Source organism: Rhodotorula toruloides (genome assembly GCF_000320785.1).
Source record: "Rhodotorula toruloides NP11 unplaced genomic scaffold Scaffold27, whole genome shotgun sequence".
NCBI lineage: Eukaryota > Fungi > Basidiomycota > Microbotryomycetes > Sporidiobolales > Sporidiobolaceae > Rhodotorula > Rhodotorula toruloides.
The window spans coordinates 112,242-137,620 of record NW_015622987.1 but is presented as its reverse complement, the minus strand read 5'-3'; the positions used below and the strand labels follow the sequence as shown (position 1 = coordinate 137,620).

The 25,379-nt window shown below is 61.8% G+C and overlaps 12 protein-coding genes across 12 annotated transcripts; 7 read left to right on the top strand and 5 right to left on the bottom strand.

Moving 5' to 3' along the window:
* Positions 1-110: 110 nt before the first annotated feature.
* On the bottom strand, positions 111-2,594 carry RHTO_04309 (aminotransferase, class V/Cysteine desulfurase; the record flags this gene model as incomplete). The annotated part of the gene is made up of 9 exons (XM_016417977.1): positions 111-285; positions 365-486; positions 555-855; positions 927-1,061; positions 1,117-1,380; positions 1,434-1,698; positions 1,761-2,178; positions 2,239-2,381; positions 2,450-2,594. 9 exons carry the CDS (start codon positions 2,592-2,594, stop codon positions 111-113), a joined length of 1,968 nt encoding a protein of 655 aa, XP_016270654.1.
* Positions 2,595-2,868: 274 nt separating this feature from the next.
* RHTO_04308 (telomere-binding alpha subunit central domain protein) lies at positions 2,869-4,970 on the top strand (the record flags this gene model as incomplete). Its single annotated transcript, XM_016417976.1, has 6 exons — positions 2,869-3,292; positions 3,346-3,554; positions 3,610-3,757; positions 3,852-3,985; positions 4,043-4,471; positions 4,530-4,970. The coding sequence occupies 6 exons, from the start codon at positions 2,869-2,871 to the stop codon at positions 4,968-4,970; spliced, it is 1,785 nt and encodes a 594-aa protein (XP_016270653.1).
* A 107-nt stretch (positions 4,971-5,077) lies between these two features.
* RHTO_04307 (RIO-like kinase) lies at positions 5,078-6,564 on the bottom strand (the record flags this gene model as incomplete). Its single annotated transcript, XM_016417975.1, has 4 exons — positions 5,078-5,279; positions 5,356-5,834; positions 5,896-6,458; positions 6,558-6,564. The coding sequence occupies 4 exons, from the start codon at positions 6,562-6,564 to the stop codon at positions 5,078-5,080; spliced, it is 1,251 nt and encodes a 416-aa protein (XP_016270652.1).
* Positions 6,565-6,929: 365 nt separating this feature from the next.
* On the top strand, positions 6,930-8,680 carry RHTO_04306 (WD repeat protein 82; the record flags this gene model as incomplete). The annotated part of the gene is made up of 9 exons (XM_016417974.1): positions 6,930-7,016; positions 7,084-7,229; positions 7,318-7,415; positions 7,472-7,538; positions 7,597-7,696; positions 7,755-8,058; positions 8,116-8,247; positions 8,306-8,508; positions 8,606-8,680. 9 exons carry the CDS (start codon positions 6,930-6,932, stop codon positions 8,678-8,680), a joined length of 1,212 nt encoding a protein of 403 aa, XP_016270651.1.
* A 249-nt stretch (positions 8,681-8,929) lies between these two features.
* On the bottom strand, positions 8,930-10,325 carry RHTO_04305 (V-type H+-transporting ATPase subunit AC39; the record flags this gene model as incomplete). The annotated part of the gene is made up of 6 exons (XM_016417973.1): positions 8,930-8,951; positions 9,015-9,544; positions 9,606-9,676; positions 9,734-9,912; positions 9,973-10,144; positions 10,205-10,325. The coding sequence occupies 6 exons, from the start codon at positions 10,323-10,325 to the stop codon at positions 8,930-8,932; spliced, it is 1,095 nt and encodes a 364-aa protein (XP_016270650.1).
* Positions 10,326-10,960: 635 nt separating this feature from the next.
* Positions 10,961-11,605, top strand: RHTO_04304 (M-phase inducer phosphatase, protein tyrosine phosphatase; the record flags this gene model as incomplete). The annotated part of the gene is made up of 3 exons (XM_016417972.1): positions 10,961-11,076; positions 11,138-11,480; positions 11,546-11,605. 3 exons carry the CDS (start codon positions 10,961-10,963, stop codon positions 11,603-11,605), a joined length of 519 nt encoding a protein of 172 aa, XP_016270649.1.
* A 1,503-nt stretch (positions 11,606-13,108) lies between these two features.
* Positions 13,109-13,793, top strand: RHTO_04303 (uncharacterized protein; the record flags this gene model as incomplete). The annotated part of the gene is made up of 2 exons (XM_016417971.1): positions 13,109-13,196; positions 13,258-13,793. 2 exons carry the CDS (start codon positions 13,109-13,111, stop codon positions 13,791-13,793), a joined length of 624 nt encoding a protein of 207 aa, XP_016270648.1.
* A 458-nt stretch (positions 13,794-14,251) lies between these two features.
* RHTO_04302 (dephospho-CoA kinase) lies at positions 14,252-15,114 on the top strand (the record flags this gene model as incomplete). Its single annotated transcript, XM_016417970.1, has 2 exons — positions 14,252-14,652; positions 14,733-15,114. 2 exons carry the CDS (start codon positions 14,252-14,254, stop codon positions 15,112-15,114), a joined length of 783 nt encoding a protein of 260 aa, XP_016270647.1.
* Positions 15,115-15,347: 233 nt separating this feature from the next.
* On the bottom strand, positions 15,348-19,121 carry RHTO_04301 (uncharacterized protein; the record flags this gene model as incomplete). The annotated part of the gene is made up of 10 exons (XM_016417969.1): positions 15,348-16,089; positions 16,153-16,352; positions 16,408-16,515; positions 16,575-16,866; positions 16,927-17,237; positions 17,291-17,762; positions 17,821-18,245; positions 18,307-18,906; positions 18,966-18,975; positions 19,036-19,121. The coding sequence occupies 10 exons, from the start codon at positions 19,119-19,121 to the stop codon at positions 15,348-15,350; spliced, it is 3,246 nt and encodes a 1,081-aa protein (XP_016270646.1).
* Positions 19,122-20,066: 945 nt separating this feature from the next.
* Positions 20,067-22,113, bottom strand: RHTO_04300 (small RNA 2-O-methyltransferase; the record flags this gene model as incomplete). The annotated part of the gene is made up of 2 exons (XM_016417968.1): positions 20,067-21,764; positions 21,817-22,113. The coding sequence occupies 2 exons, from the start codon at positions 22,111-22,113 to the stop codon at positions 20,067-20,069; spliced, it is 1,995 nt and encodes a 664-aa protein (XP_016270645.1).
* A 432-nt stretch (positions 22,114-22,545) lies between these two features.
* Positions 22,546-23,874, top strand: RHTO_04299 (uncharacterized protein; the record flags this gene model as incomplete). Its single annotated transcript, XM_016417967.1, has 5 exons — positions 22,546-22,734; positions 22,835-23,146; positions 23,207-23,218; positions 23,316-23,552; positions 23,659-23,874. The coding sequence occupies 5 exons, from the start codon at positions 22,546-22,548 to the stop codon at positions 23,872-23,874; spliced, it is 966 nt and encodes a 321-aa protein (XP_016270644.1).
* Positions 23,875-24,093: 219 nt separating this feature from the next.
* Positions 24,094-25,220, top strand: RHTO_04298 (enoyl-CoA hydratase/isomerase family protein; the record flags this gene model as incomplete). The annotated part of the gene is made up of 5 exons (XM_016417966.1): positions 24,094-24,237; positions 24,299-24,589; positions 24,648-24,697; positions 24,810-25,014; positions 25,074-25,220. 5 exons carry the CDS (start codon positions 24,094-24,096, stop codon positions 25,218-25,220), a joined length of 837 nt encoding a protein of 278 aa, XP_016270643.1.
* Between the last annotated feature and the right edge of the window lie 159 nt (positions 25,221-25,379).

Here is a 25,379-nt window from a genome sequence, read left to right as displayed (position 1 = left end):
AAAGACCGCTCGACCGTCCTCCTCAACTTGGCTGACAGGTCCACCTCGCACCGTGCCTACCGCCCGCCAAAGACGCTGAACATAGCACTTGGATAATCACTCACCCTTATCTACGGCTGCTCCGCGTCAGTCAGCTGTTCCCGCGCCTCCTTCGCATCCGCGCCTCGGAACTCGCCGCCGACGATACGCTCGCAGACGCGCTTGACGGCCTGTCCTGCGTGGCGGAAGTCGTCCATGTCGTTGTACACTTGGGCGGAGAGGCGAGTCCAGTAACGGTCGTCGTGACTGCGCCAAAGGAGGGTTTAGCTTGCGCATTCGAGAGGAAAGAAGAGCTGGAGGTCGTCGGCTCAAGTAATGGGCGCACGTGAAGATGGGAACGATCGTGTTGTGGTTCTCCGAGAGACGCTTGAACCAGAAAGCGGCGAGAAGACGTTTGTCGTCGGGCGAGAAGGTCGACGGGCGAGGAATCGGGAGCTCGACATTGACCTGAGCAACGACATCGAGCCAGTCAACGATAGCTCTGCCTCTGATTGTCGAGCGCGCGCGCAACTCACCATGTTGGCGACCAACTCTCCCTCCTCCGGCCTCGCGTTCCGCATCGTCCTCATTCCCAAAACCTTCGCGACCTCTTCTCCTCCCTCAACCGCCAATTGATGACACCACTCATTGATCCTCTCCTCTCCGCCAAGGACATTCTGGCGGAAAACGAGCGCGGCAGTCGTCGAGAGGTATGGCGCCCAGTCGATCGTACCGCTCCAAACGTGCTCGTCTACCCAGCCGGGAGAGCCATTAGCCGAGGGTTCGCGAGAGCGATACATGTGACCGATGGGGATGGTGTGGATGAGGTGTTGGAATCTGGCGGCGGTAGATCGGAGCCGTGAGTTTCCGCGCCTCATACCGTCAGCTTGCGTGAGTCAGGGACGCACTTCTTGTCGACATAGAGGATGGCGGACGAGCGGTGAGCCATGAGCCATTTGTGCGCATTCGAGACGAAGAAATCGGGTCGGGAAGTCCTGAGCGAGACGGGAAGCTGGCCAATTTGGTGCGCGCCGTCGACGAGTCTGCGAGAGATTGGTCAGCGTGGCTGTAAGAAGGGGACAGCAAATGCGAGCGCACGAGAGGATGTCCTTCTCGCGGAAGAGCTCGACAAGCTCTTCCCACGGAACGACGACGCCAGGGTTGCTCGAGATCGAGTCGATCAGCGCAAGCCGGACCTTCCTGCCCGTCCCGTCGTTCTCGGCTTCTTCGATGGCCGCACGAGTCTTGGCGATGAGTTCGGCGTGCGGGATCGGGTAGGAGACGGGGATGTTAAGGAGCGAGAGCGAGAGGTGAGGGTGGGTGTCGACGATGTACTGCAGCGTCTGCACGCAGGCGGGATAGCTGCACCGAAGGCCGTCAGCATGAATGGGAAGTCAGAGAGAAGCTGGACCTACATGCTCGTGGAGAAGCACAACAGCCTGTCGCCCTTCTTCCACTCATTAGTCATTCCCCTCAACACCTCGTTAACGCCGGTGGTAGCGTTAGTAACCATGACGAGGTCGTCGGTGTCGCAGTCGACGAACTTGGCGAGGCGAGCGCGGAGAGCGACGAGCTGGCTCTCGTAGTTGAGGCGCATGAAGCGGTCGGGCGCAGAGTCGCATTCGGCTTGGATGCGCTCGAGGGCCTCGACGACGGGGATGGGGGCGGCGCCGTAGGAGCCTGCGAGTGAACTAATTCAGCTGAAAGTGAGGAGAGGCGGAGCGACTTCAGCTGCGACGCACCGTGGTTGAGGTTGACGTATCCAGGCGCGAACCTCCAGTACTTCTCCGCGAGCTTCCGCCCGAACTGGACTGCCCCGCCATTCTCTTGCTCCTTCCCATTCTCGAGCGCCAGCTTGTCGAGCTCCTTCTTGAGCTGCTCCCCCTGCTCCTGGACGAGGTGTCCCGCCGCCTCCCTCACTCCCCTCGGCGTGATGACACCTTTCATGTTCCGCCTCCTGTCGACCTCGAGATAGTCTGGGTTCCACTCGGCTCCGACGCCGACCCAGCGATGCGCAGAGTCGCGGAGGAAGGCTTCGAACGACCAGATTTGAGGCGAGAGGCGCGAGAGTGGGGCGGTCCAGAGGTAGGTGTGAGCGTAGAGAGGCGAAGAGGCGGGAGAGTCGAGGAGGCGGACGGGGCACGGTGCGCGAGTGTATTCCTGCGGAAGAGGAACGGTCATTGAGCGAAATGAGGACGAGGGGGAAGGTCGGGAACGCACGTCGCCCTCGAACTCGTCGAGCAGCGCTACATCAGCGTCGCTCAGCCCTTCGACGAGCACGCCACGGACGGTAGACTCCTCCTCAGACAGCGACCGGTTCATTACACTGGTGCCGTCGGCAGAAGAGACGACGGCGGGGAAGTCTGCGGGGGCGTTGCCTGATCAGCTGCGGCTCGAGCCCTCCGAGAGAAGGAAGACAGAGCTGCCGCACCTTCTTGCTGGACGTGGAAGCGCACATGGTCGAGGAGCAGGGCATCGCGACTTGTCAACCCCTCGCCCGGGTGTCCGAGAACGCGTGCAAGCACTGCGCCGTGGCAAAGCGTCCCGTAAAAGAACAACGAGTGTGTCTTCGTCATCGCTGGTCGAGCTGGCGACGGTGTAAGGTCGACGAGGTCCGTTCGGGCGGGTGAGAGACGAGGGGGAGAGAGGAAAGCGACGGGCGAGTGTGCGAGTTAGCTGGGTGGGTCAGGCGTTCTAACAGGGAGTCTCAGCAGGGTCTAGCGAGTCAAACGGTCAAGTGAGCACGTGTCAGCAAAGGAAGAGGACGGACACCCGTCTCGCGTTGACCGTTGACATCTCGCTTTGACTCGGAGTCACGGGCTAAGACGCGCTCCTGAGACCGCCACAGTGATGCTGCCTCATCGAGTAACACCTCGTCCGCTCCAGCCGGTCTCGCTCGCCGAGCTCGCCGCGCTCGCGCACTCATCTTCTCTGCCCCCACAAGGCGTCTACAGGGCTAGCATCCTCTCCGTACGCCCTTGGTCTCCGCACACTCGGCTCGGGCAGGTTACTCTGGGCGGGGTGATAAGCGGCGAGGCAGGAGATGCTGTTGTTGTCGAGCTGAAGGGTCTATGGGCCGACAAGGCCATGAGGCGGTTTCGCAAGGGAGACATCGTGATTCTGCTCGCGAAGGGCGCCGAATTGATTGAGAAGAAGGGCAAGAAGCTTGCGGATGCGGCGGAGAAGGAGTTGGCGGTCAGGGTGCGGTACAGTCAGGGTTTGACGGGCTGGATCAGGCGAAAGGACGGCACCGAGGAGGTCCTGCGGTACAAAGGTGCGTAACCGCTCCTCTAGCACCATTCAGCTTACATACTCTTGCCTTGGCAGTCGCTACTCCAAAGCCGGCGCCGACTGTCCCTGCAAAACGACCTCACCCTCTCAAAGCGATGGACGTCGACTCGCCTCTCCCTCTCCCAACATCCAGACCTTCCGCCGTAACCCCCGCCTTGACGACCAAAGTCAGTCCGCCAAACGAAGGAGCGCGCGCGAAGAAGCGTCAGCGGCGGGAAGAGAGGCTCGGCTGGGGTTTCGAGCCGGTCTGTCTTCTCGTGCAGTTGCGCTTGCCCTCTGGCTGAATTTGAACCCGCACAGGCCGACAAAATCACCTACACAAGCTTAGACAAGCTCGGCCACATCGTGGAGAAGACGGACCGCACGAAGCTGCAAGCTCTTCGGGTTAACGTTGTCGGCGTGATTGTGGATGCTGGGGAGGGCAAGGCGCCCAGAGTTGATGGACGAGGTGAGTACCGATCTGCGCGCGCTTGTGTAGTCACATCTGCCACTACGTTGGCTCGTCGGAGAGTCGAAACTTACCGAGACCTCGTCTCACGCAGACTGGTACCGCTCCTTCCTCATCACCGATCCGACTCGGCTGGACTCGTCAACTGAGGTGCAGTGGTACGCGAAAGGCGAGGGCGGTCTGCCCGAACCTCGCCTCGGCGAAGTCTTTGTCGCTCGCCAACTCGCCGTTCGTCTCTTTCCCGCTTAATTCGCGCGATCTAGCTGACACTCCCTCGCTGCGCAGCTCAAGTCCTCCTCTACGCCTGCGAAGCCGATCCTCCTAGCCGGCTCCTTCTCCCTCATCCCGCACGCCCTCTGCTCCGCCTCTTCGCTCCTCGCCAAACCGCCCGCGCAAGATCCCCTTCCTTCGGGCGACGACATCGCACCCGCTACCAAAACTTCAAATCGATGCTGGCGGCTCAAGCTTGGCGAGGAGGAGCTGCAGTACGCAGCGCGCGTCGCGCGGTTCTTCGCTACCCAAGCGAAAGCGTCGACTCCTTCCGCCGCGAAGGGCGCTCCGACGCTTCCGCCTGGCGCGGCGATCTTGCCGCCTTCGCTCGCAGCTTCCGTGACTGACCATCTGAAGAAGCGGACGAGCGCAGGCGGGTCAGGCCGCGAGTTGTTACGGATTGAGCAGATTGAGGAGGGCAAGTTCTGCGACTTGCTCGGCATGGTGCGCCCGTCATGCTTTTCTCCGTCTACAAAGGGAACTGAGCCACCCGGTTCCGCAGGTCACCAAGCTCCACTCCGACACCGCGTTGACCTCGCTCTCCCCGAATCAAGCCGCCAGTCTCTACATCACCGATTACACGCCCCACCTTCTCCTGCACGACTACCCCTCCCCCTCACCCGTCGGCCTCCCCTCCCGTCTCACGCTGCAAGTCTCGCTCTTCGGCTCGCAAGCCGCGCCTCTCGCCGCGCTCGTCAATACAAGAACGGGAGAAGCGACTCGCGGAGCGCTCGTCTTCCTTCGGAACGTGCGGATCAAGGCGAACGAGTCGGGCGAGCTGGAGGGCACGATGGTTGAGGAGAAGAAGTTTGCGGGGAGGACGGATGTCGAGGTTGTGGATCTGCGGAGGAAGGCGCACGAGGAGCGGTGGGGCGAGCGCGCGAGGCAGGTCCAGCGGAGACATAGGGAGTATTGGGCGGCGCAGAGTCTGGCGAGGCAATGAAGTACCGCAGATTGCAAACAGATTCGGCGCGAACCACAAGGGAGTATTGAGACTACAGAAAGGAAGCGACCGGCGCGTTCCTTGGCGAGGAGTGGACGCTTCGCGCTCTACGACACGCACAGCAGGCGCTTGAACCTCTGCAGCTCGGCGCATGCGGTCGGGCCGAGGCAAGCATGACTTGTTGCACGCGAGAGGTCAATGATGCGGATGTCGCCCGAGTTGCGGTCGTAGACGACGTTGAAAGGCTCGAGGTCGTTGTGGATGATGCCGACCTCGTGCACGCGAACGAGTTTGGCGTATAGCTCATGTCTACCAGATCGAGAAGATGCATCCGAGGGCGACGTCTCCAGCTGCGCTGGAAAGCTGGACAGAGAAGGGGACAAACCTCTGCTCAGCCAAGAGAACCTCGAAGTCCTCGAGCGCTTTGCCGTGGCGGGACAGCAGGAGCGCCACCGCGTCGTTCCCGTTTGGACGACCCCTGAACATGCCGAAGAAATTCGGCAATACACCGTCAAGCTTTCCGCCGATCTGCTCGTAAAAGCGCCCCTCCCGCTCGATCGCCGCGCGGTCCTCCTCCAGGATCGACACCTTCATGACAACCGCAAGCTCTGTGACGAGAGCATGGACGAATGCCGAACTGCCTGTCGCAAGAGGCGTGCTGTCAAAGAGGAGGAGAGAGGGCTCGGAGGGCGGGCGATGTGACAGCTGAGGCGATCCGCAGGGGGCGGGCGAGGTATCGACGAAAGTTGAGGGGGAGAGGTCGGGCGTGCTAACGCACGAAGTCGACGATCCGTAGCGGAATAGAGGCGGAGAGTATAAGACATGGCCATTGTCAAATCGTTCGCCGAGCGGGATCAGGTCGAGCTGCGGCGAGCGAAAGATCAGTCTGCAGATCCAGACGACGTTTGGAATAGTCGAGCCGCACTCCTTCAACCTCGTCCATCGTGAGAGGACGGTATGCAGTGACCTTGCGATGGACGCGCAAGCCCTGTAGCTTCGGCGGCGTGATCGTGAGGCACGCGCCATCACGCTTCTTGAGGCACAAGTCGGGCGGCTGGAGGAGCGGAGCACGCACGGGTGGGCTTACTGGAGGCGCAACCTTTCGAGGCCGCTCCGACGCGTTCGGCGAAGCTGCGCTGGCAGGAGGAACATTCGAGGCGGTTGGAAGGGTGGGTGGCGGAGGCAGCGTGTCCGCAATGTGCGCTGCGAAACTCGTGGCCATTGTGTACGCCTGCGATGCCGTTGACGACGCGTCGCGCTGCTGAGCGGCTGGACAATCGGTAGGACTGTAGGGCGAAGTGCGATGCGTTCCCCGAAGCATTTGGGACGTGCGAAGCGGGCGACCAGCAGGAGTGCGTAAGCTCAAGTCCGCGCCAGAATTGCCGATAGCCATATCAGAGTCGATGTGCGATACGTCGTGCGGTGCTTGGCCTTCGCGGACGAGTTCTGATCCTGGAGGGCCCTGCTGGTCGGCGCGAGCACTCGAGCCTGCTGCCGCGTACCGTTCGACTGCACGTCAGCCCTGGTGCAGACTCTTTGACGGCGTCCTTCTCGGCCCGTCACAGACACAGCGGCGGGTCCACTCACGGAGCATCTTGGCGTGCTATCGAATAGCGGACGAGGACCTCATAGTACCAAGCGCGGAGTATCTACGTGACGTCCGAGCGCGTTGCAGGACTGCGGCTTTGCCAGACCGTTTCCCTGATCGTTTGGGCGACTTGGCGGGTCTGCGCGAGCGGGAGCTGATGAGATTTCGAGCGGGTGAGGGAGAGCGCGGGAAAGCGTGCGCACCTCCCAGACCGTTCCGGCGAGCAGAGAAAGAGTCAACAGAAGTAGCAAAGCAGTCTCCAGCGAGCAGTGAGCGAGAAGTTGTGAGTGGTCGAGGCGAGAGGCAGGATGTTGGCCGCGTCCAGGTAGTCCCCACCGCTCCGTTTGCTCGTCCGAGGCTCTGCTACAACTATGGAGACCGAAGCGATTGCATCCACATCGACGGCGGCCGCCCCCACGTCTTTGCCATCGTCGGTCCTCCTCACTCCTCCGGTCATGGTGAGCGAGCTTCTACTGCTCGACAACAGCTTGAAGCGGCGTTCGCTGACGCGCGTACGGTCAACAGAAAAGCTGGAAGCTGTCCAAGGTCTTCAAGAGCCACAACGAGCAAGGGAAGAGCTATACCAGCCTCAGTTTCGACGACCGGGGGGAGATGCTCATCACGAGCGGCGAAGACGAGACGATGCAGCTGTTCGACGTGCGGACGGGCAAGTGAGTCAATCCTTCTCGCGATGGCGGGAGCAACTCGGTGGGTTCGGCCAGGCGCCAACCAGCAATCCGACCCCTTCCTCCGCGACAGACACAAGAAGCAGCTGTACTCGAAGAAGTACGGCGTTCACCTCGCACGCTTTACGCACAAGAGCAGCACGGTGATTTACGCGAGTACGAAAGGCAACGGTGGGCGTGGACATATACTTCCGTCCTTTTCCCGGCTGATCTCGACATCTTCGCAGACGACATTCGGTACCTCAGCTTGCATGATAACAACTACCTGCGGTATTTCAAGGGCCACAAGAAGCCGTGGGTGTCGCCGCTCTTCCGTAACGGCGTCAAGCTGACCTTTTCGTCCTCCAAAAAGCGTCACCGCCTTGCAAATGTCGCCTGTCGACGATACCTTCCTCTCCGGCGCGACGGACGACACCGTGCGGCTGTGGGACCTGCGAGCACCTAGCGCCCAGGTACGTTCAGGAATCTGAACCCCCTCCCAAGCGACGACTGACCATTCCGATTGAGCAGGGCCTGCTGAACGTCGCCGGCCACCCTTGCGTCGCCTACGACCCCTCTGGCACCGTCTTCGCCGTTGTCCTCAACCTCCGTTCCACCGTTATGCTCTACGACCTCTCGCAGTTCGACAAGCAGCCGTTCTTGTGCGTGCACATCGACGACCCCGTACTGCGCAAACGGACGTACCCGCCTCGAACGCCGATCTACACGAGCGTTAGCTTCAGCAACGACGGCAAGTGGCTGCTGGTCGGCACCTCGGGCGACGTGCATTACGTGCTGGACTCGTTCGAGGGAACTGTCGTCGCTCGTCTCGAATGTGAGCTATCTCGCCTTGCTTCACCTCCAGCTCGTGACCAACTATTCCCGCTTGCAGGTCCGCCTGAGCAGATTGCGACTGGGCTCGAGCGCGCCATCACCGCTCCTTACGACCGTCCGATGGAACCCGCTGCAGGCATCTCGAGCGAAGAGGTCCGATGGACGCCAGACGGCCGCTACGTCGTTTCAGGTGCGTCCCGTACTCGTACACGATCTGCAGGCCTGGGCTGATTTTAGCTCGCGTGCAGGCTCCGTCGACGGCCGCCTCCACGTCTGGGACGTAGCTCCTCCCGAAGCCGAACTCGCCAAGCTGTACCCGTCTCGACCAGCACCAGGTCCCGAGTGCACGCTTCATCCGATGACGAGCTTCGAGGGCCATCTTGGCGGACCGAGCAGGGCGTTGGCGTTCAACCCGAGGCAGGCGATGATGGCGAGCGCTGGGTTCGAGCTGGTCAGTCGGCTTTTCGTTCGCTCTTGGCGCGCCTGGACGCTCGCAGCCGGTGCGGATCTCATCGGGTGCGGGTGCTGACCCATTGCTAGTCCCGCAGGCTTTCTGGCTTCCGTCGCTTCAGGAGGCAGGGCTGGTAAAGAAGAGCGAGGATGCGGCGGCCATGCAGACGTAGTTACCGGGCGTGATGTCTGTTCTCCTCTTTGTTGTCAAAATATGCTGTCCCTCCTAATTAGCTGAAGACGTGCCCAGCTTGCAGAGGCCGAAGCTGGGAGTCGGTTGGGAGCACGCAAGCCGAGGTTTGCTTTGTCGCGGGACCCTCAAAGGTAACACTGAGTGCGCAATGAGTATGACAGGTGACTGCGAAGACTACTGGAAGACAGAAAGCGAGGAAGGCGTGCGATGAACGAGGCGAAAGACCGGCTTAGAAAGTCGGGATGAAGTCGCTGTGTGAGGACACCTGACTGTCAGTGACTGTCACGGAAGCGAGTCGGCCAGCATGAACGCACTTGATCCGGTCCTTCGCGTTCTGCGCGATGCATTCGGCAATCCACGTCAAGCTCCGAATCTCCTGCTCCTTGAGCTTGAAGAACGAGTAGAAGACGCCGAACTGGAATTGCTGGAGGAACGCGTCCTTGTTGAGCTCGACCTCGTACTGGAAGAAGTGGTCCTCGAGGCTCGCTGCCGACGCGCCGCCGCCTCCGCCTGCGCCCGTCCCGCTGGGGTTGCTGTCGGCTCCGCCTGCGCCTGCCGAGTCGAGGAATGGTCGATACTCGACGATCGGGTCGATGACGGCCTTGACTTGCTCGACATCGTCTGCCCGACTCAGCGCAAGCGTGCCCTCGGGGTACAGCCGGCCAAGCTTGGGCAACAGCTTGCCGCGCTGCTCCTTCGACAGCGAGGTACCGAAAGAGTTGATCGTGATGTTGAGCGCGCGACGGTCGGCTTCGAAGTTGAGGATGGGCGACATGCAGTCGCTTGTTGGTGCGCCGATGGACATGACGAAGTCGTGAAAGTCTTCGAGGTAGGAGCGGTACAGCTGCGCGACCGTAACGTCAGTACGCTTGAGCCACGTCAGCGAGCCGAGCGCGGGAACGAACGGTGTTGCGGATGATCTCGATGTTCAGCTCGTCGAGATCTTGTGCGGAGAGGCAGTCGCGGAAGTAGGGGGCTGCGGCTCAAAGACCGAATCAGCTTGTGCGCATAATTCAGTGAGCTAGTCTCGCACCTAAGGGCGTCTCCACGAGCACCGTGTTGTACAGCTCCTCAACGTTCGTCGCCACGCATAGCGCCGGCATCGTTTCAAAGGTCCCGAGAGGGTGACACCGCTCGAGCAGGTCATGTGTGTCGCGCTCGTGCAGTGTACCGGAGATCAGGAGGACGACGTTGTCGATCATGTAGGCGTAGCTGGGTGAGGCAAGCGGGTCAGCGGAAGAAAGCTCGACCAGGACAAGTCCGGCAACTCACGTCATGTAGTCGAGGAACTTGCGCAACTGTCCTGTCGCGTTACTTCGGATGTAGTTGAACTCGTCGACTAGCCGTTGCGTCGCCTTCTCTGCGATTGTCGAGGTCGAGATGGGGGGAGTCTCGTTTGCGAGAAAGTTGCCGTAGTCGGTCGCGGACAGTTGCATGCGGAAGTCTGCACCGTTTGCGAACGTCAGCTCAGTTGCAGAACGGACAGGCAGCTCGAAAGGCTCACCATCAAGCGTCTCGCACTGCGTCAAGTTCGAGTACTGCGCCTGGGTCAACAGCCCCGCCTTGAATCCGCGCAGCACACCTTCCAGGTATCCCGAGTGCGAGTTGAAGAACAGGGCCTCCATGCTGGATCAGTGAGAGGCGAAAGGCGGCGTGAGGTGGGGGAGCGAGCGGGAAGGGCGGGCTGCAAGGGTGAAGAGCGGATCAGCTCATGTCCTAGGCTGCTCGTGTGCGTGTTTGAACGCTTTCCCTGCCCTCCAATGCGTCGCACTCCGCCCCCCTTCCGCCGCATCGAGGGCTCGTCCCGCACAATGACCGGGTTGTCCAGCTCCACAGCGCCGGTTCCGATGAATGCGCCGGCGCGTCCATACTCCTCAGGCCCGTGACCGAAGCGTGAAAGCAGAGACTATCACTCACAGAGGGGGTTGCTGGCGAGGTGGGCGGGAGCGATGACGAGAAGAGAGAGGGATGTCGATGAAAGGGTTGCGGCGGTTGAGGAGCAGCGAGACCGTACGAAGCAGGCCAGTAGCACTTCTCAGAGCGCTGTGGCAGTCAATCTAGCCGCAAGCGAGGTGTGTGGACAGGCCTGACCCCGCTTTCTCTCCCTCTCCCTCCTGCCGTCCGCTGCATCCGCTCCAAACACCGCTTTGCAGCTCGCTGCGATCTTCATCAGCGTTTACGACGCACAGCCTACACCACGCTCGTCCCTCCACGCCTTCACGCCGCCGCCGCCAGGTTGACTGCCTTGCGTTCTCGCGCGATGAACTACCGCTACGCCAACCACGACGAGGTCGCAGAGTTGGTGAGGAACGGGAAAGCTGGGAAGGACTATGCAGTCGTCGATGTGCGGGACGACGACTACCGAGGCGGCAATATGTGCGTTCTTCTCCTCACCCCGTCTCACTCCCTTCCTCGTTGACCAATCCTTCGTCTTCAGTCCCGGCGCAATCCGTGCACCAAGCGAGAAGCGAACTGAGCAGTCCGTCACCGACCTGGTCCAGCAACTGAAAGGCGTGCCGAAAGTCGTCTTCCACTGCTCGCTCTCGCAAGTTCGCGGTCCAAAAGCTGCGCGCATCTACGCCGAAGCTCTCGCCGCCTCACAACCTTCTGTCCCCGCGCTCGGTTCGTCTGCGTCACAATCGTCCGCCTCGACCGCGCAAGGGGCCGCAGAGTCGGCGAGGAACTTCTCTCCGAACCCATATCTATCGACGGGTCAGACAGGCGGGCAGGAGGTGCTCGTGCTGCGAGACGGCTTTTCGAACTGGCAGGGACTGTACAGGGTGAGGACCCTTATTCTTCGTCGCCTACTTTGGCGGGCTGTTGAGCCTGACCCCCTCTTCTGCAGAAAGACCCCCTTCTCGTCGAGAACTTCGACAGTCGGATCTGGCAGGACTATTCGCCCTAGACGACCGATTGATCTGCATCCCTTGCCGCCACCAAGTGCCGCCCGCAAAGGCTTCTCTGGTCTCGCAGCCTGCGCGTCCGCGGCTCAGTCCCCTGCTTCCCTCGCGCGCCTGCCCAGGGACCGCCAACGAGCATATCCCTACTCGTCGCCTTCGACCTTCGCGACCCATCTGAGTCTCGACGACGCTGGCGACAGCTCTTCGCTACACCGTTGTTCCCTCGTCAATTCCTGAGGCTCGCATTTCCAGGACGGGCAGTCGACTGGCCTTGTCATTACCGTGGGTTACAGTCGATCACTCTAGATGCGCTTCGGACGGATCGTCTGCTCGCGCTTCGCTGGTCCGAACTCGCGCTGATCCGTCTCATAGACTCGGTCAATGAAGCGCTGCGCTTCTTTCGAGCTTCGCGCTCTCCTTCTGCTTCATCTGCCCTCGCGCACCTCGCCCCGCCCACAAGATCCATGCAGTACACACGTCCATCCTCGTTGCACGATGCGACAAAACCCGAGACGAGCGCTTCCTCAGGTTACCAGCGACGAAGCGGAGGTACGCCTGCTCTCTCAGTGGCATCCCGACTCACGCTGATTTTTTGGCTCACCTTGCAGCCGTTGACCTCTACAAGGACGTCGGCGAGGCTCTACCATCAAGCTACAGCGGTACACACTCGGAAATCCCCTCCTCGCCTCCTGGCGACACTCAAAGCGCACACTTCCCCTCGCTAGCAACGCTCTTCCGCCGCCGCTCGTCCGCAAGCAGCACCTCATCGTCCTTAAGCTCCACCAGCACATCGACCGCCACACCGCACGATGTCATATCCCGGCAGTCCTCGCGACAAGCATCTCCTTCTCGCCGTATCTCCCTTCCGCTCCCATACCTCCGACCAGCCAAGCCCGCGCCCAAACCACGACCAGTTTCCGAGTTCGCGGTGATCAGCGCAGCGGAGTATGCGACGGTCATGTCCAGTGGGAATGCAGCGAGAGAAGAGCGGATGCGGCGGAAAGGCAGGCGGACGTCGCTAGCGACGGAGGCGCGGTGATTGAGGTTTCTCGCAGCGCGTCTAATGCTGTGTTGTTGTTGATAACGTTGCTTTTCTGCACCACAAGCACTGCGACAAGACTGAAGAGTGGGAGGCGAAGTCTGAGAAGCTCACGTCGAGCGAAGTTCTTCGTTCTTCCGCTTCGACGCTCTGTTCTGCTTGCGAATAAAGTTGAGGCTCCTTCGGTACGCCCGAGCCGTCGAGAACAAGCCAGCCTCGACATTTGCTTCGCGACGGCCCGCCTCTCCTGGAAGCGGAAAGAGGTCCACACACCGGGACGAGCGACGGATCCTCAATGCGCATGACGGAGTCGCGAACTGTGTTCGGTTGATGCCCGGAAGCGGAAGAGAGAGACGAGGAAGTGGGAAGACGCGCGCTGGCGAGCAGCTCGTTGTCCTCTGCCTCCTCTGCTGCTTTGCCTCTCGCTCACTGCGTCCTCCTCCGCGTCCCTCTCCGCTGCCGCTCGAGCATGGAAGATCGCCGCCAGCTGAAGCGACCTCGTCAAGAAGACCTCCTCACCTTCGAAGAAGTCGCTCGGGAGATCTTCGGTTCAGAAGGTTCGTCTCCTCTGCTGGCCTCCTCAGCGTCGTCGACAGCTGCTGACCTCCTCTGTGACAGTGGGCGTGCACTACTACCTCGGACGACCCCTGCCGTTCCCATCGGCACCCAGACGACGAGCAACTTCTCCTCTTCCCACCGCTTCGCCTCGTCCCTCCACCCCATTTGGCTTCATGGCGCAGCGCCCTTCGTCATCTTTGTCCTTCAACGTCAACTCGAAGCGACAGAAGCGCTGGTCGACGATCTCGAGCCTGTCCAGCTTCTCGTCCTTCTCCCTGCCGCGGCCAACCTCGCCTTCCCTGTCGTCCACTCTCTTCAGCCGCCCCTCGTCACCTGCCCTCTCTCGACCACGCCTCTCCAAATGCTACTCCGTCGACTCCCTCTCGCCCGTTTCCCTCCCGCTTGCACCGCCAGCACGCCTCGAGGAACGCGAGGTGTACGGTGAGCTGGTCGACGTCGACGAGATGTACCGGCGGAAGCAGGAAGCGCGGCGACGGAAGCGCGAGTTGATGCGCGCATGCGGGAACTACGTGATTGGCGAGGAGGAGCAGCGGCCGGAGATGGTCCAGGTGCACACTTTCGGTACGGCGTACTGAGCGTTACCGGCTGGACCGGCGTGCTGCAGTGACGTAAGAGCTAGATGTGCCGTCAAATGGCGAAGAATCTGCAGAGCTCTTCGAGATGCGAGACTCGCCGCAAGCAAGTCGAGGGCGGCGAGTCGATTGATTCAGCCGCATGCGACCCGAAGTCTGGCTGCGCGTACATCCTAGCACTACCTGAAGGTAGTGCCGCCCCGCTTTGTGCCCGCTAGACGCCTATTGTCGCCTCCCATCCTTCGGCTGATGAGAATCGGGAGATCGTGAGGAATAACGAGGAGAGCTCGCGGCGGCGCGGTAGTGGATTCGGCTGTGCATGTGAGCGTCTGTGAGCGACCTAAGAGCCCGCACACACCAGCAAGCGGCGACGAGTGAGCAGGCGAAGGCCAACCCGGGGCGGCTGTCCCCACTCGCCCCTTGAACTCGACCAGCTCGCTTCCTCCGCTTCTACCGCGCTCATGCTCGTCGTAGGTCTGACCGGCGGCATCGCATCGGGCAAGTCGACGGTCACCTCGCTCCTCAAGTCCCACGCCGTCCCCGTCATCGACCTCGACATCCTCGCTCGCGTCGCTGTCGAACCCGAATCGTACGCGCTCTCGGCGCTTGTGCGACACTTCGGAGACTCGATTCTGCGACCAGACGGGACGCTCAACCGAGAAGCGCTCGGCTCGATCGTCTTCAACAACGAGAAGGAACGCAAGGTCCTCAACTCGATCGTTCATCCGGCTGTTAGGCGGTTGCTGGCGTGGGAACTCGCAAAGGCGTGGCTCAGAGGCGAGAAGATCTGCGTCGTCGACGCGCCGCTGCTCATCGAGGCTGGACTGTGGAAGCTGTGCGGAGCGATCGTCGTGGTCTATTGGTGCGTTTCGCTCGCTCTTCGCGGTCCATGAGCCCATGCAGCTGACGCCTGCGTTCTCCATGGCGATCTACTGCATGCAGCTCGGAGATCCTGCAACTTCAGCGACTACGCTCACGCAACAACCTCTCCCTCGCCGACGCCCAAGCCCGCCTTTCCTCTCAACGCCCTCTCTCCGAGAAGCTCGACTACGCAGACTACGTGATCGACAACTCGGGACCGATCGGCGACCTCCAGAACCAAGTCGACTCGGTCGTCGCCAAGCTACACAAGCGGGCAGGGTGGAGTTGGGTCGTTAGCTGGCTCGTCCCGCCTGTTGGGATCGTCAGGGCGGCGTTGCGTGTTGGATGGAGGTTGTGGTTCCAGGGCGTCGGGAAGAAGAAGGGACGGAGTACGAGGGGGGAGAAGAAGGCCGAGGAGATTGAGCTGCGCGACCGGCGGAGACGGAGCAGTGCAGCGTCGTAGACGGCTCGCCTCGCGCTAGAAGATGACTCTTCAGCTTCCCATGCTCGCCACTCTTTGTTGTTGATCCGCCTTGTTAGCTGTATCCATTCGTTTCCTCCCTCTCGTCTCTCGCGCGATATTCTCGCTCAATCCGTCTGGCTCGCACACGATGCTTTTCCGCGGCTCTTGAGCCGACTACGAGTACAACAGGAAAGTCTATAGAACGGCACAGCACGACTAGACACAACGTCCGCCTAGATCAAGTACGCTCGGAACTCGCTGAGACCGATATTCAGCGTTGTCGAGCTGGCGTTCGTGACGGTCAGCTTGAGCGACGAGATCGTTCGTTGCGCGATGTTGAAGGTCGTGTCGGATCCGTCGTTGTTGAGCGCCGAGACGGTCACGTTCGAGCCGTCGCTGAAGGAGACGACGCCGCCGAGGATATGGTCGTTGAGGTTCGGGCGGTCGTTCAAGACGAGTCGGTTGATCGTGACCGGGCTCGACCAGGTTAACGACAACCAGGCGCCGACAGCCTCGCCGTTCGTCGCCCATTCCTTCGTGTAATCTCCCGTGCCGTCTTCCTTGTAACCCGAAATCACGCCGTCGATCGCCTTGTCGGGAGTCTGCGAATTTGCGGCGCTCCAGCTAGAGGCACTCGCGATGGCGTTGAGCGCGAGGTCGGGCGAGCCGGAGATGGAGAGGGTCGAGCTGGGTGCCGGCGCAGAACTCGAAGTCGGGCTCGCCGATGAGCTGGTCGAGCTGGGTGCCGGCGCAGAACTCGAAGTCGGGCTCGCCGACGGGCTTGTCGAGCTAGGTGCGCTCGAGGATGCGGTCGGAGTCGAGGAGAAAACGATCGTGGTGCGGGTCGAAGTCGACGAAGCTGCAGCCGAGGTTGCGGGCGAAGGGGTCGGGCTTGCAGACGTCGTTGCCGAAGCAGACGTTGTGCTCGACGCAGCGGTTGTCGCCGCGGGCGTAGACGCTGCAATACTCGGCGCACTGCGGCAGTACGGGGTCATGTCAGCGAAAAGAAGTCGAGAAGAGGGATGGGAAAGAGCGCACGCTGAGGAGCCAGAAGCGTAGTAGACCTGGAACTCGCTTAAGCCGATGTTGACGGTCGTGCTCGACACGGACGTGATGCTGAAGTTGAGCGAGCTAAAGGACTTGTCGCCAAAGTCGAACGTAGCAGCCGATCCGTCATTGTTGAGCGCACCAATAGCGAGCGTCGAGCCATCGCTGAAGGCGATCGAGCCGGAGAGGATCTGCAGAGAATCATCAGCTGACTTTCGAGGTGGATGGAGAGGAAGAAGCGCTGACCTGGTCGTTGGGGTTGGGCCGGTCGTACAAGACGATCCGGTTCGCAGTAATGCTAGTCGGCCAAGAGAGGGTGAAGTAGGCGCCTGCGCCTTGTCCGTTTGTCGCCCACTGCTCAGGAGCAGCCGTAAGCAATCCGTATGCGGGAGAAGAAGCGATTCGAGACGCACCTCCTTCGTGTAGTCTCCTCCAGCAGCCGTGTAGCCGCCGATGACCCCGTCAATGGCCTTTGCCGGAGTTTGCGTCGTTGCGTCGTTCCAGCTTGATGCACCGGCCGTAGCGTTGAGCGCGAGGTCGAGCGAGGTCGCCGAGGGCGTACTGGAGGTTGCGGCAGGCGCAGACGAGGTGGCGCTGGTCGCGGACGAGGTGGCCGAAGATGCGCTCGACGTGGACGAGCTTGCGGACGCCGTGGTGACGGCGGAAGAAGTCAAAGTCTGAGTTGAGGAAGCGCTTGCGCTGCTGCTGGTGGAGAAGCAGGGCGGTGAGCGGCAGTTGAGAAGCGCCCAGACGAAGGCAACTCACCTGGGCGCAGCGGTTGAGACGTAGTAGACCTGGAACTCGCTTAAGCCGATGTTGAGAGTCGTATTCGAGACGGACGTAACCGTGAACCAGAGCGAACTGAACGTTTTTGCCGGGAACTCGAGCGTTGTGTCCGAGCCGTCGTTGTTCAAGACGCCTGTCACGAGCGTCGAGCCGTCACTGAAGTTGAGCTTGCCACCGAGAATCTGGTCGTTCAGGTTTGGACGATCGTTGAGAACGATGCGATTCGCGACAATCGGGGCGTTCCAGGTGAGGGTCAGATAAGCGCCGACGCCTTCGCCGAGTGTGGCCCACTGCGCGGCAATCGTCAGCTCATTGCGGTAAAGAAGAGAGCTGGCAGACTCGCCTCCTTCGTGTAGTCTCCGCCGGCAGCGGTGTACCCGCCAACAACGCCGTCAATCGCCTTGTCCGGAGTTTGGGTTGTCTGGTCGTTCCAGCTCGAGGCGCCAGCGGTCGCGTTCAGCGCGAGGTCGCCCGAGATGACCGGGGCGGCGGAAGATGTGGGAGCGGCAGAGGACGTCGACACCGTGGAGGATGGCGAGGAAGCTGCTGAGCTAGCCGTTGAGACGGTGGATGAGGGGGACGCGACGACGCAAGTCGGGCAAACGGTGCCGAAGACCTGCAGCTCCGACAAGCCGATGTTTACGGTGCTCGCGCTCGTAGCCGTGACCGTGAGCAGAAGCGAAGAGGTCGTGTAGTTGGTCTTCGGAAGAGCGATCTTCGAAGCTGTCCCGTCGTTGATCGGGTTGGTGAAGGAGACGACGCTGCCGTCGTCGAAGGTGAGCGTGCCGGCGGTGAGCCAGTCGTCGGTGTTGGGCCTGCGCGAAGCGGCAAGCATTAGCTGAGAACCGCCGGGGCGAACACGCTCGTGCGCACCTGTCGTAGAGCACCACCGCATTGACAACGACCGGCGTCTTCCAAGTCAAGCGCACCCATGCACCGGCCTTCTCGCCGTTCGACGACCACTCCGCCGTCTCATTGCCCGGGTAGCCGCCAAAGACGCCGTCATTCACGGCGCCGGCCGACGAGCCAGGCGCGACCGAGCTGGCGGTCGCAACAGCCTGAAGTGCGATGTCGGTGCCGTTCGGAACAGTTGCCGGGGCGAGAGCCGCGCCGTCGTTCGAAGTCGTCGCAAGGGCGGAGGTGACGACGTAAGACCGCTGGAGCCAGGAGTACTCGCCGCGGTTCGAGCAGGCACTGAGCGACTGGCACTCCTCGGGGTCGTAGGGCGTGTAGGTGAAGAAGGCGGTCGACTTTTGATTAAAGAGGGTCGAGTTCATCGAGAGAGTCGGCGCGAGGTTCTGCATTGCAAAGTCGCGTTAGCGATTAGCGTCTGACTGTGCGTCAAAAAGCTGCGCGGACCTGGATCGGGTAGCCCATGAAGCCCGACAGGCTAGCCGAGGACGCGTACGTCGCGGCAATTTCCTTGACCAAGCGAGCGGTCGTCAAGTGGTCGGCGTGGTCGCCGCCGTCATACGCGCTCAGGTAGTCCTGCGTGCGAATGTTGACGGGCTTGCGAGCGGTGAGGATCTGGCCGATGGCCTGCTTGAGCGTAGCGAGGGTGTAGGTGGCGTCGCCCGAGATGGACGAGATGGACGGGATGGTGCCGAAGTAGAGCGAGCGGAGCGACTGGTAGCCCGTGACGGCGTAACCTTGTCCAGCGAGGTTGCCGTCGGGAAGTCGGAAGAAGACCTTCTGGACGTTAGGCTTGGCTTTGAGCGTGCGGACGAGCACCGACTGGCCGCCGAAGACGGCCTTGAACTCGGTGTACGTGTTGTTCGCGCTGGCCATGTACGCATACGCCGCCTGATTGCCTTGCTCGCGGCTCTGAGCGTAGGCGAGCCCGCCGCCGTTGTCGCCGGCAGTGAGGATGATGTTGGTCACGCAGTTCTTCGCCTGGACATCCTGCAGGACCGTCGGGCTCTGGAAGAGAAGGTCGTCGTCGGCGTGGGCTGTGATGTACTGTTGCGGGCAGGAGGGATCAGCAGAGTTCTTTGCTGCGAGATGATGGCCGGACGGACGACTGAACCGCTGCAGAGGGAAGGCAGGTCAGCTTGTGTCCTGATATGACGGTCGGGACTGCGCACGCACCCGACACAGTTGAAGACTGCCGCATTGGCAGTAGAAGCCGCCAGAAGGCAGGCGCAAAGGAGTGGAAGGAGGAAAGAGCGGAGCATGGTCGAAGAAGCCTGAGTGAACGGGCGCTGCGACGGGCTCTAAAAGGCGCGATTGGCGATCCTCGCTGGCGACAGAAACGAGCGTGTGAGTGAGCGAGCGGAGCGGCGACCGCGTGCGCTCGAGGTGTGGTGAGCGGGAGAGGAGCGGTCAGGAGGAGGGCCCGGGCAGGATTGTCCATCGAGGGACGCTGTCGCGCCCAGTCTGTGCCATCCTCCGCTTGTCCGAGCAGCGTGAGACGCGCGTGGTTGCGACAAGTTGTTCGCCAGGAGAAACTCCCCGAGGAGGAAGGGAAAGGGAGCGAACTGCGCGATCCGGAATGAACGGCCCCTTGACCCGCGCAGGGATCTACAGCGTGCGCAGTGCGCGTGCGCAGAACAGGCAAACAGCCCTGCCGAGACGCGAGCGAGATTGGGCGTCTGGCGGCGCTGTCGAGGAGGAGGCGCGAGGAACCCCGTCGACGGGCGCCGCGCAAGACTGCTCGAACAGCTTGTGGGCTGCTCCTGACCCGTCTTCGTCGCGCACAGTCACCCGCTCACGCCCGCCAGCCCGCCGCGCAACCCTGGACCACCCTCAACTCGATCGCTTCTCTTCCCGCTTCGAGACGCTCAATGTATCCTGTCGAAGCTTCCGTCGCCCGTTCCCTCGTTCCAGCGGGAGCGATCGAGCGATGCGGACGGATCAGGCGAGCGGGGCGAGGAAGCGGAGTTGCGGTGCGAGACGAACAGCAGGTCGTCCTCCTTCCGCTCTCGACATTGACGGACCCTTCGCTTTTCTCTTTGGCGCTGACGCGGAGAGGACGGTGATGGCGCCGTCACACGCAGGAGCAGGACAACTGTCGAACCCGTACGGCTGAACCCGACGGCAACGATGCGAAGGGAATGTCTGCAAGTTGCGAATGCTGTACGCGATGCGAAGAAGGATGCGCTGCGTCGAGGACGTCTCGACTACCACTCGTCATCTGCCCAGCCGCTCCCCCTCGGCTGCGCCTGCGCCGCCTCCTGCGCTACGCGCCAATCCTGCCCCGCCGCTCCTCCTTCTTGTCCGCCGTTCCCTTGACCCGCACCCCAGCCGCTTCGTCCTCCCCACGGGCTATCCTGCTTCTCTGCCTCGTGACGAGCGTGGCCCTCATCCTCACTCAGCTCGAGCTGCTCCTCCTCGTCCCGCTCGTCCTGCTCCTGTTCGTCTCCCTGCTCCAGCCTCTCCCGCTCCTCCTCCGCACACATTTCCTCCAACCGCTCCTCATACACCCTCCACCTAACACCCAACGCATCCTTCCCCTTCTTCTCCCCCTCTCCCAACCTACTAACCTCCCACTCGCCCTCCTCGTCGTCCTCCACAAGCGCATCCACCATTCTCCCAACTTCTCCGCCACACGCTTCGCGCAGCTCTAGATTGCGCCAGAGGTCCGAGAGGGAGATGGTGTCTCCACGGCGTTTGTGCAGGAAGATTAGTGAGAGGGAGGAGAGGAGTTCGGCTGAAGAGGCGGGGGAAGACGAAGCGAGATCGGCACGGTGCGTCGTCGAGTAGACGAGTTTGTGAGGGATCGGAAGGGCGGAGGATTGACGAGAGCCGAGGGGAGGGCGGGTCGAGCCGGCGGGTGAGAGGGGGATCGTGGCGGATGAGGGGGAGGTGGTCGCGGATGAGGCGGACGAAGGCGTGAAGAAAGGAAGCGGGACGGGTCGTGCGCTGCGAGGCGAGCGCTCGGGTTCGCCGGAGAAGCGCTTGGTGAAAACGGCGATTTGGGTCGCAAAGAACTCGCGCGGGTTTTCGGGGGGTGCAACGGACGTAGGGTACGACGCGAGGGCAGGGTGTTTGTCGAGCGACGGCGGAGGGAACTGGACCTCGCCCGTCTCGGTCTTCGAGTAGTACGAAGCGAGCGACCCGACGCCCGTAAAGCGCAAGTCGTACTCGTCCTCGCTCGAGTGAGCCGCGAGAGCCTCTCCGCACCACGAGCGAAACTCTTCGGGCGTCCATTCGAAGAGGTGGGTCGCGTCGCGGAAGACGCGGTTCGTCCGGCCTGAGGGGTCCAGGTGGAGATGCGACTCCTCGTCGTCGGTGCCGGTAGTCGAATGGCGAGGTCGTCGGCGAGAGGTAGACGGAGGAGAGGGGACGAAGTAAGGGTTGAAGGCGTGGTTTGGAGTGGTGATCACGATCAGGCGGGGCGAGTAGACGGAGAAGAGGAGATTCGGGAGGCGAGCGAGCGCAGTAGGCGTGAGATGCTCGACGACTTCGGTCAAGACGATGGCCTCGACGTTCAGGAGCGCGTCGTTGTGCACTTCGACGCCTCCCTCGTAAATCTCGACAAACAGGTCCTCCCACCGCTGCGACGAGCCGGACGATTCAGTCGGCGCCTTGACGACTTTCGCCGCCAACTCGCACTCGGCCCGGTCGATGTCGATGCCGATGAGTCGCCGCAGGTGCAGCTCGTTCTCGTTCGGCGGGACACGCGGAATTGAGCGAAGGACGGTGAGCTTTTCTTGCTTCGTCTGAGGTGGCTGGGCGGGAGTGTCGAAGGGCGCGGGAGAAGAAGGTTGAGACTCCCACGGCGCGGGTGGGTAGAGCGAAGGGAAGTCGTCTCTGTGGTACGCTGGCAGGGTGAGAATTGACAGGAGGGTTCCGGCGCCGCATCCCACGTCGGCGACCTGCGCTGAAAAAGTCAGCTTCGCTCCGCAGTGAGCTCGGGACTCCACGCACGCTGCGAATGCCCGCCTTCTTCAATTCCATCACACATGCCGTCCTCCTGCTCAACCAAAGCGGCGGGAAGAAGAACGGTCTCTTCTCGACCTCCCCCCCTTCCTCCTGCCCGGTTCTCACCCCGTACGTATCGTCGACGTCCTCCTCGTCGTCTGTGCCGTCTCGCTTGCTGCGTCGAGGAGGTGAAGGGGATGCCGAGCGACGAGAGTGGGGGCGTGAGGGTGGTCGAGCCTCGCTTTGTCCTCCCGTCCCAGCTCCTTCCACCTGCTGGACTAGCTCGACACGCTCAGAGGCCATTGTTGAGGAGGTTGGGCGAGTCGAACAGCCTGCCGAGGAGGGTTGCGAGCGAGAGGCCGAGTCGAGGGGGGGTCAGGTGAGGTCGGCTCTGGCTGAGAGTGCGCGCGTCAGACTCGGGCTTGTGGCCGATTACGAGGCCTCGTGGGCTTGAAACAGCTGGTACAGCGTCCGTCGAGCGAGTTTAGCGGGTGTGGTGAGCGGGAGGAGGCCAACCCGCAAGTTGACTTTCGAGGACGAGGCGAACGACGCTGCCTTTTGCGATGGGCGGGATTGCGTGGCTTGCAGCAGTGTTTAGAGTGCTCTGAACGCTGCTACACCCGTCCACGCTGTCGAACGAGCTGTCGAAGCCGCCGCTTCGCCTCGCGCAACTTTGACATCTCCCACTCACCTTCTCCTCGCTCGCACACCGCTCAAAGACGCGTGTCGAGCATCATGCATATCCACCCCATCTCTCTAGCTCTCGCCACCCTAGTCGCCTATCGCGGCACCCGCTCCGGCTCGCTCAACACCTCCGGAGCCCTCGCAGCGGCTACTCTCGGCTACACGGCGCTGGCGAATCCGTTGAGCGTGTTTGGGGTGTGCTTGCTCGGATTCTATCTCGCGGGAAGTCGGGCTACGAAGGTGCGTGCTCTGGTTCGCCACGGGCGGTCTTTCCAGGTTCGAGGATGCGTTGGCGGAGGAGTGCGTGTGAGCTGATGGGCTCCGTCCGTTGCAATGACAGGTCAAAGCAGCCATTAAAGCAACCTACGAAGCACCCGACACCTCCACACCCTCATCCCCCTCTTCAGCGCCTCCTCCGAAAGCCAAAACAGGCGGCAACCGCAACGCGTCCCAAGTAGCCTGCAACGCTCTACTCGGCACGCTCTGTGCCGCTTCGTGGCGCTACTTGTTCTCGGGTGAAGTCGGCGGGAGGAACTGGGAGCAAGATGGGAGGTGGTGTGTTGTAGCGGATGGAGCGGAGGGAGGAGAGAGGGTGAGTAGGGCGCTGGTATTGGCGGCCGTGGCTTTCTGGGCGGCTTGCTGCGGCGATACGGTGCGAGATTCGCCTGGTTCTTTTGAAGCCTCGACGACTGACTACAATCGGGCTCAACAGTTCGCTAGCGAGGTCAGTCGCTCGCCTCTGCGCTCTCGCTGATTCTGGCTTTGTAGTGGAGACCAGCGATGTCGTCGTGGTTGAGAAGACTGACTCTCTAGGTATACAGCTCGGCATCCTCTCCTCCCGCCCTCCCATCCTCCTCACCACCCTCCGCCCCTGTCGCCGCGGCACAAACGGCGGTATATCATCCTGGGGCACGCTCGTCTCTCTTCTCGGAGGATTGCTCGTCGGCGTGTTGGCCGTCGTGAGCCTGGTGGTCCAGGGGCAGGCGCAAGCGTGCGGGATGGGAAGGTTGGTCGAGGTCGCGGGTGTCGCGGCGTTGAGCGGGTTCGGGGGAAGTATGGTGAGTTCGGCGCGACCTGCTTTTCGTCCCTCTTAGCTGCTCATCATGGCAGAAGGGCGTGGGAGCACGCTTGGCCGGAACTAACATCGCTTTCACCCTCTCGCAGCTCGACTCCCTCCTCGGCGCCCTCCTCCAGCCGACCTACTTCTCCCAAACCCGCTCGCTCGTCGTCCACTCTCCTCATCCGTCTCCTGCACACCCGGAGGAGAAGATCGTGCGTGTGCCGGGCTCGGGCTGGGACGTCCTGAGCAACAACCAGGTCAACTTCCTGAGTACGGCAGTCGTAGCGGGTGTTGTTGGATGGTGGGCGTTACAGGGATGAATGTGCGTAGATGCACAAGCTGTATTGGGCAGAGATGGATACCAACTCGTCCTCATCGCCGTTCCCCCTTGGCCTTGACCCGGCCCCACCAACTCGAGAGTTGCCGACTTCCCTTTCACCTGCGGCCCTTGTATGCTCCTGGGACGCCCAGCGACTCGCCTGCTCTTCGCACCGCTCCACACACGCACACGCACGCTCAGCTACACCCACTCACTCGCCATGGCATCGCGCGCTTTCCCTCGCTCGGCGAAAGATCCCTGGGTCACGGTTACGACGCCCGTAGGCGCAGAGGGCGGAGTGTGGCTGCTTGAGATGCACAACTTCCCCGACAATAGGCTCGAGCCAGAGTTCATCAAGCAGGCGGTGCGTTCACTCACTCTCAAGCGACCCGTCTCCCTCGCTGATCCTTCGTTGCGGCGGATAGATGCTCCCAGCGCTCGACTTTGTGGAATTGTCCTGGCACAAAGCCGTCGACAAGGGGACGAACAAAGGCGGCGCGCTCGTCCTCACCGGCGAACGGACCAAGGGCAAGTTCTTTTCGAACGGGCTGCAACTCGCCTGTCTCGCCGAGTACCCGACCTTCTTCAAGGACTACTATTACAAGCTACTCGCGAGGTTGATGAGCTATCCCATCAAGACGGTCGCGGCGATCAATGGGCATTGCTATGCTGGCGGATTGTGTTTGGCGCTCGCCTGCGACTGGAGGATCTGCAGGGTGCGTACGCTTCTTGTGTCCTCGCGCGTCGCCTCATGACACTGTTTGCATCGAACAGCCCGACCGGACATGGCTCAGCATGAACGAGCTCCTCTTCGGCGCGCCCATGTGCGTCGCGCGTTCCCTCTCTCCTGCTTGTCCGCTCTCCGCCCGTCTCTCTCGACTCTTCGCCTTCTCGCTCTCCTCACAACTCTGAACTGACCACGTGCCGCTCCCACAGCCCCGCCGGCATGGCCTCAGTCCTCCAAGCGCGCCTCTCCGAGCCCGTCGTCCGCAAAGTCATGCTCACAGCGCACAAGTACACCTCGGCCGAAGCGCTCAAGGACGGGCTCGTCGACGAGGTCGTCGAGGGTACCGGCAGCGAGGAGACCATCAAGAAGGCGCTCGAGAAGGCGGTCCAGTTGGCGCCATTGTCCGAGACAGGCGTGAGTGCCGGTTTCGCTTCGTCATCTTCCGCACGGTCCTGATGGCCGCTTGTTTGCAGGTTCTTCGAGCGATGAAGGAGACGCTCTATGCCCCTGCGCTCGCCCAGCTCGCACAAGACGAACAACTGCTCATCGGCCGTCCGCAGCAGCAGAACGAGGACGCCTTCAAGGCCCTCCTCGCCGCCGAGGTCAACGCCAAGTTGTAGACTGTCTCTCACTGTACAAATAGCGTTGTCTGCGGGTGTACTCTCACTTGTAAAGAGCTTCTTTCGATGTCACCTGGCCGGGACTTGCGTCGCGCCGCGCGAAGTCCGTCGAGTTGTTTGGCTTCGACCACTCCGCTCATCTCGCATCGCTGGGCTCGC